Genomic DNA, 11414 nt, shown 5'->3' with positions numbered 1-11414 from the left:
TGTTGCTACTCTTTCAGATTCTGCGTGGAATCTTGTCACTCTTTAGCATTCCGGAATCTTTGGGGTTCTGCGTGGAACGTTGCTACTCTTTGAGATTCTGCCTGGAATCTTGTTACTCTTTAGGGTTCCAGAATCTTGCTATTCTTTGGGGTTCTACATGTAGAGAGGTAGTGGTAGCCGTGTTAGTCCACTCTTAAGGTTATCAGTAGAAATCAAACAAAATAAAACATGGAAAAGAAAATAAGATGATACCTTTTTTATTGGACATAACTTAATACATTTCTTGATTAGCTTTCGAAGGTTGCCCTTCTTCCTCAGATCGGAAATAAGCAAATGTGCTAGCTGACAGTGTATATAAGTGAAAACATTCAAGCATTACTATGACAGTCTGACAGGGGGAGGAGGGGGGTGGGTAGGAAGTACATCAAAGCATTATCACAGTATGTCCTGGGGTCACAGTCACAGATATTTTATTTATTTATTTATTTAATGAATTTGTATCCCAAATTTTCCCACCTATTTGCAGGCAGAATGTGGCTTACAGAGCCCTGTTATGGCATTGGGTCTGCTTTCAGTGATAAGTTAAAGAGCAGGACAGTAGCTCTGAGTCAGGGTCTTTCTTTGATCTATCTCCCAGGCCAGCAGTAAATGCTTCACACCTTCTTAGCCCAGAGAATCCCGCTTCTAGGGTTTGTCTGGGGGGGGGGGAGGGGGGGACTGCAAGGCGCTTTCAGGTAATTGTGGGGGGGAGGGGGTTGTCACATGTGTGGCTGACTGTCTTTGCTTGCTGGCCAGTTGGCGCAGAGGGAGAGGTTGGGAGACAATGCTAGGGTATTTAGCTTAATTGCTCTTTGGAATGTGTTAGGCAGGGATTCTGGTGCTTGAATATTGGTTTTAGACTTCACTGGAGTTTTCACAGAGTCATGTGCAATCAGGTCAGCAGTATTGCTTCTCTAGCTAAATGCTCACTTGTGTGCAGACCACTCAATGTCAGACTGATTCACTCAAAGCCATAAGATCAATTTATCTTTTCAGTTTGGCCAATCCACACAAGTCCTCTCTCCTCACAAACCCAACATCCCCGGCCTAATCATATGCAGTGCAGAAGGCTCCTTCAGGCACCCTGAAAGGGTCCTCTGCCCCACAGTAATCATTCAGGGCAAGATGCACTAAACTAAACTTAACGAACAGTTTTCCTACCCTGGCATGCATTAAAGCCCAATTTCCGACGACGACGACGACGGTAGCAGCAAACGAAAACGGAATGCAGATGAGCAAATTGTGTAGAAACCCTATTGAAATGAGATACACTAAAGTTTTCCGCTTGCCCTAACGATGGAAAACTACGGGAAAGCTAACGATCGGAGGGAGCAAAGGCGCTCGTCAGGAGCGTCCTTTATGGATGGCCTTGCCCCCCTCTTAGGTCGCCACTGCTCCCCGCTTCCTCCTGCATTAATAAAAATCCTGCACTAATAAAAAATCCAACTTTAAGCTGCCCCGGCCCCCTTCTCTTCCTCTCTTCCTCCCCAGCTCCGCCTCCTACCATGCTCTCCCCTTGCCGCCGCTGCCGCTTCGGTAATGGAATTCAATCATGCGTGGGATAAACACAAAGGAATCCTGTTTAGAAGGAATGGTTTCCTGGAATCTTAGCGGAGTTTGGGTGGCGACGCCGGTAATTGGGAAACAAAACGGGAGCTGGGCAGACTTCTACGGTCTAGGCCCTGATGGTGACTGAATAGATAGGGATGAGCTGGAGTGTAAATTTTAAGGGGCTTTGAGGTTAGCTTCAGAACTTAGTACAAGACAAATGCTGGGTAGACTTTTACGGTCTGTGCCCTGAGAAGGCAAGGAGAAATCAAACTCAGTATCACATACCATGTAAAATGAGTTTATCTTGTTGGGCAGACTGGATTATTATTATTATTTGTTGCATTTGTATCCCACATTTTCCCACCTTTTTGCAGGCTCAGTGTGGCTTACAATGTTCCGTTATGGCATTCACCATTCCAGAGTAAAAAGTTATAGTTGGAGTTACATGGAGAATAGGATAATAGGCATAGAAGGAAACCAGTTAGAATAAAATAGAGTGGTGATGTGTTGTAGTTTTTTTTTTTTTTTGTTACATTTGTACCCTGCGCTTTCCCACTCATGGCAGGCTCAATGCGGCTTACATGGGGCAATGGAGGGTTAAGTGACTTGCCCAGAGTCAGAAGGAGCTGCCTGTGCCTGAAGTGGGAATCCAACTCAGTTCCTCAGGACCAAAGTCCACCACCCTAACCACTAGGCCACTCCTCCACTGTTGCTACTATTTGAGATTCTACGTGGAATGTTGCTATTCCACTAGTCGGCCCTTGCAGATCACCAATGTGGCCGCGCAGGCTTCTGCTTCTGTGAGTACGTGCAGGACGTCAGACTCACAGAAACAGAAGCCTGCGCAGCCTTCTACATGGAATATTGCTAGTGGAATAGCAACATTCCATGTAGAATCTCAAACAGTAGCAACATTCCATGTAGAATCTCCAATAGTATCTATTTTATTTTTGTTACATTTGTACCCTGCGCTTTCCCACTCATGGCAGGCTCAATGCGGCTTACATGGGGCAATGGAGGGTTAAGTGACTTGCCCAGAGTCACAAGGAGCTGCCTGTGCCAGGAATCGAACTCAGTTCCCCAGGACCAAAGTCCACCACCCTAACCACTAGGACACTCCTCCACTCCAGTTACAATTATTGATCGATGTTGGACAGTACAGGTCTTTATCTGCCGTCATTTACTATGTTACCACTTCTTCTGTGCTCCAGCCCCTCATCCTCTCTTCCCACCCTCCCATGGGTGTAGGGAATGGAAGATGCAACAAGTCCTGGTGGAAGTAAATGCTTCTATGACTGCAGAAGTTTGGCAGCATCAGCAGTGGCCGAAGAAGGTGGATGACGGAATTTGGCAGAAAATCAACACTAGCATTGACTGGTTGGCAACTGTACTGATATTATGTTTCTCTGATAGAGGGTTAACACTCTCGCTACATTTTCAACACATCACTTGCTTTTTTGACAGTGTTTGGTATTATAATCCCTCCGAAGGGACTTTAATGCTTTACTCACCTCCTCCCTAGGTTTACCTGAGTCAACTGGTGCCTCTGCTCGCACTGAAAGGGGTAGGGATTAAATGGGTCTCAGCTCCTTGTGACTCTCGGCAAGTCACTTAACCTACAAATAAGTACCTGAGTGAATATACTATGTGAACTGCTTTGAATGTAGTTGCAAAAACCATAGAAAAGTGGTCTATCAAGTCCCATTTCCCTTCCTCCATAGTGGAGGCTGTGCAGGAATCCAAGGAGTGTGTCAGTATCTTTAGTATCACAGTGTGTCCTGGGAAGCTGAGAGATGAAGGTGTGTGTTTTTATGGAGTTGAATTAGCAGCATTTTGAAGCATATGAGTAGTAAGATCAATCATCAAAACTTGAACCCTGGCTGCTGTCTATTCAGGCATCTTCCATATACATTCAGGGGTCAATATTCAGCCTGTGAGTTGTGGCTCCCCGAAGGAATACAGGTATTGCCAATACTCCATGCTGTACCCAAGAACCTAAACAGATGATAATAATGAATAATCTTATTGAATTACCCCCTCGTAATGCTGTTTCATCTTGTCTTACATTTCCCTATCTGTAGGAATGTGATATAAAACAATTCACTCTGCTAATTTCTCCTATCAAGGCACCAAAATTCTCTTCCTAAATCAATCAAGTTTACAGCTGATTACCTAACTTTTACAAGTCTTCTAAAAACACATTTCTTCAGTTTGGCCTTTCTGAATACAAAGAACTCTTTTCTTAATCTCGTTTCCCACCTAGTCCTGCCTAATTATGCTCTCACCTATCCACTCCTGAGATAGTCTAAAGCCCTGGTTAGGACACCTTGTTCATGGTTCAGTTTACCTGGTTAGATATGGGGCACTGGAACTGAATATTACTGGTGCCTGCATATCGCTCAGTTCCACCCTGACTCTGCCTCCGTTTCACCCCTCCACTGCTTGGACAGAACTTTTGCCAATATTCAGTGGCACTGTTGGGTTAAGTGCTGTTTAATATTGGCTCATGGCCAGTTTAGCACGATTTAACCAGGCAGAAGCCTATCCTGCCTGGTTATATCACTTTGAATATTGACCCATCAGAATTCAGTTATCTTAAAGACGGGGGCAGGCCCAGGAGGAGACAGACGCGCGACCGAAGCTGGGCGAAGACAGGCATCAGTTTTTGTACTTGCCCGTGCAGCGCCTTCGGACAGAGGAGAGAGGGCTGCACGGGCCCGGTAAGAGGGAAGGGGCCCAGTGGATGGGGGGGAATGGCGGCGACGACGACCCCAAGAGGGGGCGGGGCACAGGGCGGAGGATGTCAGGAGGCGGAGCTGAGGGGAGACAGAGTAGTGAGGAAGGGAGGGGGGCTGGGGCTGCTAAAGGTATGTTTTGCTTTTTAATTTATAATGCAGAGGGAAGCGGGGGGGGGGGGGGATGGCGACCTCGGGGGGGGGGGCAAGGACGGCCATACAGGACCTCCTGACGAGCGCCTTTGCCCCCTCCCGACCCTTTTATTTTTGTTTTGATTTGGGGCCACGTGCTTGTGTTTTGACTGTTTGTGGCATGCGCAGAGCAGCTAACAACGCTTGGCTGCTCTGCACATGCTTTAGGGGCCGATTACCGACGTGGATTACGATTCTTTGATACATTGTACTTTTCAATACTGATCCGAGCATGTGTGACTTGTTTTTTGGGTGCATTCTTTGTTTTTTAAAATCGTTAGGGACTTTAACGATTTAGATTTTTTAACATTTGCTTGATGCATCTGCCTCTCAATCCCTGATTAGGACACCTTGGTCATGGTTCAGTTTATGTGGTTAGATATGGGGCACTGGAACTGAATATCACTGGTGCCCGCTTATCTCTCAGCTCCACCCTGACTCTGCCCCCGTTTCACCCTCCTCTGCCTGGACAGAACTTTTGCCAATATTCAGTGGCACTGTTGGGTTAAGTGCTGTTTAATATTGGCTCATGGCCAGTTCAGTATGATTTAACCAGGCAGGAGCCTATCCTGGTATATCACTTTGAATATTGATCCATCAGAATTCTGTTATTTCAAAGAAACGATCTAAATTGGAAGGAACATCTCACATTTACAGTCAAATCTGAAATTGTGGCTATAAAAATAATCACATGCTAATCAATGATGTTTAATGTTCACAGGAAAAACTTAAAATGCACCTGGAGCCTCTGAGAAAGAATCTGGAAGATCTTCTGAAGTTTAAATCTACTGAAGAGAAGAAAGCTGAAGAGCTGAAGGTGGGTGTCTGTGTCTCCTTCTGAGCCAGTTTCTGCAGGGTTTTTGTTCCTCTCACTATATCAATCCCCTGAATCACCTGAATAAGAGAATAATATCATCATTATTATTATTATTAGCATTTGTATAGCGCTACCAGACGCACGCAGCGCTGAACACCTGACACAAAGAGACAGTCCCTGCCCAAAAGAGCTTACAATCTAAATAATACAGACAGACAAGACAGTTACGGGTGAGGGAAGTGATGGGTGAAAGGAAGGAAGGGACAAGGGGAGGGCAATTGAATAATAAAATAATAATAAATTGAATAATGGAATTCAACTGCATGGAAACTATTTCTTGGTTCCTTATTGGCTGAGAACAGGCGGATTCTGAATCTGTAAGTGGAACAAAGGAAAAGGTTAACATTGTATTTCTTGCAGAGAGTTAGTGTGGTGTGGGCTGCAAAATGGGAAAGGAGCCGGGCTCAGGCTTGAGGCAGTCCAGCAGTTAGGGTGGGGGTCTCTGGGGCTGTTGTGGTGCCAGGAAGGATGGCTGCAGGGCTGAGTGCACCAGGGCCTGTTAGGGGGCAGGAATTGGAGAAGTAGCACGTGCCTGAAAGGGTCTCTGGTGTGGGGAAGCAGAGTAAGAAGTAAGTTCTAGGCCCACTGGGGAAAACATTGGCTCGATCTGGGGCCGTGCTGGGCTCAAAAGTGTGGCAGCTGACTGGCCATGTTGGAGTGAGTCTGGGAAACCAACTTGAGCACCAGTGGGCCCAAATTCCCTAATTGCAAGGGCGTGAAATACAAGACGCTACACGCGTCAACCTTTTCTCACATGAGCACACAGCTTTGGAATACACTGCCGCGCAACCTAAGAACGATTCACAAACAAGCTTCCTTCCGCAAATCATTGAAGACCCACCTGTTTGAAACAATCTACGGAAAGAGCCAAAACACATAGAGTCCACACTCACTATTCATCAATGCATCACACAACCACTTCTGACCCTCACCCCCCTTAATTCCACATCACCCATACATGTACTCACAAATATGTACACCATATGTCTTTGTGTCTTAATTCTGCCCTTTAAGCTTCCCATTGTGTCCTTCCAATGTTTCAATGTCTATGTCCCATTGTTACATTCTAACGATACTTCGATGTCTCGCATAACCTGTACAATGTAACCCATAACCAAGTTGTACAAATGTATTTCCATTATCCATATCTTATTGTAAGCCACACTGAACCCGCAAAGAGGTGGGAAAATGTGGGATACAAATGCAATAAATAAATAAATAAAACAGGAGCTCTGACAAACCCAGAAATGTGTGCATGGGTGCATGATGTTCAGGATCACAGGTCCACGCAGGGCCCATAAAGAAAGTGGAGCTTGGTGTGGAACAGAACCAGGACTCAGTGGGGAGGTCAGAAGTGGGAGTCAGGGCCGCCGAGAGACTGGGCCGGGCCCGGGACAAGCTCCCCCCCCCCTCCCCCGAAGTCATTGCCACTCCTCCTCAACCCGACCCCCTACACGGAAGTTACGTCAGACGAGGGCGGGACACAGGGAGGGAAGGAGGCCCGAAGGGAGATGATCTGCTGCCTGCAGCGCTTTCACACGGAGGTGAGAGGCACTGTGATTTCAATGCAGGGGGCCCGGCCCGGTGGCGGACGGTCGACGACAGAGGGCGGGTGGGACCAGTGGCGTACGTAGCGTATTTGACACCCGGGGCCTATCATTTTTTAACACCCCCCCTCCTCTATATGAAAGAATTATTTTTAATAATAATCCACGAGTCACACAACAAGGGTGTACCTAGGAAAAGGCAGCATCTTAAACATTGCAGTGAGCGTTAGAACATCAATACACCCATCGTAAAACTAAACAAGACATTAGGGAAAATGATCCTGCCAACACAAAACCATTTCTTTCACATAAAACACAGATACATCCTCACCAAGGATAGAATAAGTAACCACAAACTAAAACATAAATATGTAGACAAAAATTAAACTGAACCCCCAACAAGTCAGATTCTGCATACAATGCAACGCCACAGAAACAGTGATGCAGTACTGTGCAATAGAAAGACAAATACCAATCACCACTTTACAAATTAACAAACAGAAATAAAACAAAAAATGAAAAATAAGATGATACCATTTTATTGGACTAATACATTTTCAATTAGCTTTCAGTGGCCAAAACCTCCTTCCTCAGGTCAGTATGTTACGGTATCCTTCTGACCTGATGGGGGTTTTGGTCTCTGAAAGTTAGTCAAAAATGTATTAAAATTAGTCTAATAGATCACCTTATTTTCATTTTGTATTTATCACAACAACTGCAATACTACTTTATCATAAAGGGAAAAAAATATTTATTTATTTGTTACATTTGTATCCACATTTTCCCACCTCTTTGCAGGCTCAATGTGGCTTACAATACATCATGAATAGTGGAAATAAGACGAGATTAGACATTTGGTATTACAGAAGGATTCTGGGTTACATGATAACGATAAAGCATAGTAGCGATATAACAAGATAAACATTATAAGATAGTTCTGGATACATGTGGGGAATTTCACATGTCTTGATCTTTGTGATATGTCTTGTTGAAGAGATGGGTCTTCAGTAGTTTGCGGAAGCTGGTTAGTTCGTAGATCGTTTTTCGGTTGCGCGGCAGCACGTTCCAGAATTGCGTGCTCATATAGGAAAAGGTTGATGCGTGCGTTAGTTTGTATTTTAAACCTTTGCAGTTGGGGAAATGAAGATGAAGGAATGTGCGAGATGATTTTTTTAGCATTTCTGGGTGGTAAGTCTATCAGGTCTGGCATGTAGACTGGGGCATTGCCATGGATGATTTTGTGAACTAGGGTGCACACCTTGAACGCGATGCGTTCTTTGAGTGGGAGCCAGTGTAGATTCTCTTGTAGGGGTTTAGCACTTTCATATTTTGGTTTTCCGAATACGAGTCTAGCTGCAGTGTTCTGGGCTGTCTGGAGTTTTTTTGAGTATTTGCTCTTTACAGCCGGCGTAAAGTGCATTACAGTAGTCTAGATGACTGAGTACCAATGATTGTACCAGATAGGGAGAAATAATAATAAATCTTTTTTCTACCTTTGTCGTCTCTGGTTTCTGCTTTCCTCATCTCTCTTCACTCTCTCACTTCCATCCAGCATCTGCTCCCTCTCTCTCCCCACTCCCTTCCATCCAGCATTTGCCCACTTTCTCTGCCCCTTCCATCCACGTCTGCCCTTTCTCTGCCCTTCCATCCACTGTTGCATCTTCCATTGTGCGTCTGCCCTCCTCTCCCCCTTTCCATTGGTGTCTGCCCGCTTTCTCTGCCCTTCCATCCAGCATGTGCCCCCTCTGTCCTTTTTACATGATGCATTCCAACATCTCCCCTCTCTCCATCTTATCTCTCCTCTCCCCATCCATCTTCTGCTTTCCAGTATCCTATATATTTTACTTTTCTCCATCCCCTGTGGCCTGGTATTACTTTCCCTCCTTCCCCTTCCTCTGAGGTCTAGCATCACTCTCTGCCTCTCCACCCCTCTTCCCCTTCAGTCTAGCATTGCTTTTCCTCCTCTGTCCACCCTCCTTTTCCCTTGCCTTGAGGTCTGGGCCGGCTTTGCTCTCCCTCCTCTCCCCACCCCTTCTTCCCCTTCGGAATGGCATCGCCATGGGATCCTTCCTCACCCTTCCACCCCTTTCCATTTCCCTGCGGTCTGGCTGACATCGCTTTTCCACCTCAGCTCTCTTCACCCCCTACCCCGCTCTGCAGGCCTCCAAGCTTTCCAGACCCACTGGCAGGCAGCATCAGCGATGTAAGAGCTGCCTTTAGCGTGCCCCAGAAGCTTCTCTGTACAGCTTCCCGCATAGGTGGGACGTTGTACAGAGGGGACTTCTGGGGCTGGCCAAAGGCAGCGCTCATATCGCTGACGCACGCTGCCGGAGGTTTGGAAGTTTAAAGGCCTGGAGAGTGGGGTGGGGGTGGAGAGAGAAAGGAGAGCGATACATCGCATTAATTGGAGGGGGCGCTGGGACGGAACCCTATTGCAGCAGCAGCAGCAGCACCACAACCGCCCCGCCCTTGGTACACCACTGGGTGGGACTGCGGCGCCGGGCCCCCTTGGTGGCCCAGGCCTGGGGAATTTTGTCCCCCCCTGCCCCCTCCTCTTGGCGGCCCTGGTGAGAGTGGAGGAAGAGGAGAGCAACAGCGGAGGTCTTTTCATGATTCTGAGTTGGTCAGTGAAGGAAGGTTGTGAGAGCGGAGTGCGGAGAGGAACTGCGATTTTAATTAAGCTCTCGAGTGAATCTAATTAATAACAGGTATGAGAAAAACAAATAATTTGAAACAATTGGAGAGGAAGGGTTGTATTTATTATCTAGCTTGTTCTAAGACGTTGTGCTCTGATGAGAGAGGAGAGAGTGAACGTCGAAGGAAAGTGGGCCTAAAATTGTGCTAATTTGATTTCCGAGAGACATGAAAGTCAGAAAAAGTATTTAAAGGGAAATAATACGGGGGAAACGTATGAGAATGCTAAACAATGTAGATTCAAGTATCAGTGAATTTAATATTTACACAGTAAATATTCCGTCTATTCTGCTCAACGAGACAGCCAGAGACTCGCAACAATGTTGCAAACTGACAACATTTAAACCTTGGAGCAGGGACCCGTTCTACCAGGCATGTCCCCACTTCCCCCCTGTACTCTTTCACTCAATAACTCTTTTGCACACAATTGTGGGATAACCATAGGCCGCAGCTTGATTTATTAACATTTAAACTTCTAATTAACATCCGTATAGGATAACCCCCACCCCGAGCTACAGTTGTCATAACACAAACAGTTGCCCCTCCGCCGCTCGCCATGATAGCAAAGCAGCAACTTCACTTCCGGCTGTCACCGCAACTCTTCACCTTTCCGACTCTGCCTTCACAGCAAGAGCCCTGGCCTGTGTGGACCTCCACACATTCTTCCGGGTCACCCAACCCATCTTAATGAGCTGGCTCAGCCCCCCCATGAGCCATTGCTCCTGTAGCTCGGGTTTTTTGCCACGGGGGGAGGGGCCCGTGCACCTGCAAAGGCCCCCTCCCACCCCCCCCCACCCCCAAAAGAAAGCTGCGGCCTACTGAGACCCTGCAATGCAATGCTGCTCCAAGAATGCCTGTACATCATTTTAGAATAGATCTAGACCCCCATCAGCCAGGTGTACTCTATCCCATGCAAAAGCCCCTCACACTGAGTCCACCCAGTTGTGTTGAATTTGGAAACCTCCCATCGTTCTTACCATACTCAGACCTGTTGATTGACCTTGCTCAACCCTCTGCCACTTGCGCACGGGTAGGCGGCAGGTCTGAGGATAATATCCAACCACCAATTTTGTACCAGGAAACCAGGCCATTACCAATTGCGAGTCCCCCTTTATAGTGTCAATGAGTCTCTTACCCGTCCAACCGTCCACATCGTTCCCCCCCAACGAACAAGTAACCTCTGAGGGTGTCACGGTCTGTCGTGCAGCCGATACAGAAGGGGCAAGAGTTGACTCCTTGCATGCCCCTCTCCCTAGCCAGGCTACGGGTCCCGCGCCGTGACAATCCCAGGATGTCTCGCCACTCTGCTACCAGCCCCATGGATGCAGGAGTGTCCGACAATCCAGGCTGCGTAGATCGGACCAGCAGCATCTAAAAGGGGGGGCAACCACAAGCGAGAAGAGCGAGTACCCACACAGACAGCCCCTTCAAGAGACCAAACCGCTGGAATGCCAGGCAAAAGGCAACAGCATAGAATTAACCAGGATAGAGCACCCCACCCTTCAGTACTGGCCCTGTACTAGGCTCCCTCAGGAGGTCCTATACCCGCGGTACGCCCCGGAAGACCACCTGAGTGCCATCCGCATGTACTAATAAGGAATGGGCCATACGGGCGGACCACCAGGTAGGCCTCCAACCAGACATGGGGCAGGAGATCATGCCCGGGACTCTCCTACCAACTATTGCGCCCCTCGCACCCCTCTGATCGTTTTTTTGTGCGCAACAGCTTAATGCGCAATCCTCCATTCTGGCTACCAACATTCTCCCGTAACAACCCAG

The 11414-nt window shown here is 47.2% G+C and overlaps 1 protein-coding gene across 1 annotated transcript in view; it reads left to right on the top strand.

The window, feature by feature from the left end:
* Positions 1-11414, top strand: part of LOC115459506 (E3 ubiquitin-protein ligase TRIM39-like) — a 40187-nt gene that overhangs the window by 9446 nt on the left and 19327 nt on the right. Inside the window, exon 3 of the mRNA XM_030189309.1 lies at positions 5239-5334. Coding sequence (XP_030045169.1) covers positions 5239-5334 — 96 coding nt within the window. The remainder of the gene's footprint in view (positions 1-5238; positions 5335-11414) is intronic.

This window comes from Microcaecilia unicolor, unplaced genomic scaffold (assembly GCF_901765095.1).
Source record: "Microcaecilia unicolor unplaced genomic scaffold, aMicUni1.1, whole genome shotgun sequence".
NCBI classification, from domain to species: Eukaryota; Metazoa; Chordata; class Amphibia; order Gymnophiona; family Siphonopidae; genus Microcaecilia; species Microcaecilia unicolor.
Note: the sequence above shows the minus strand (reverse complement) of the source record. Positions and strands in the feature narration are given on the sequence as shown.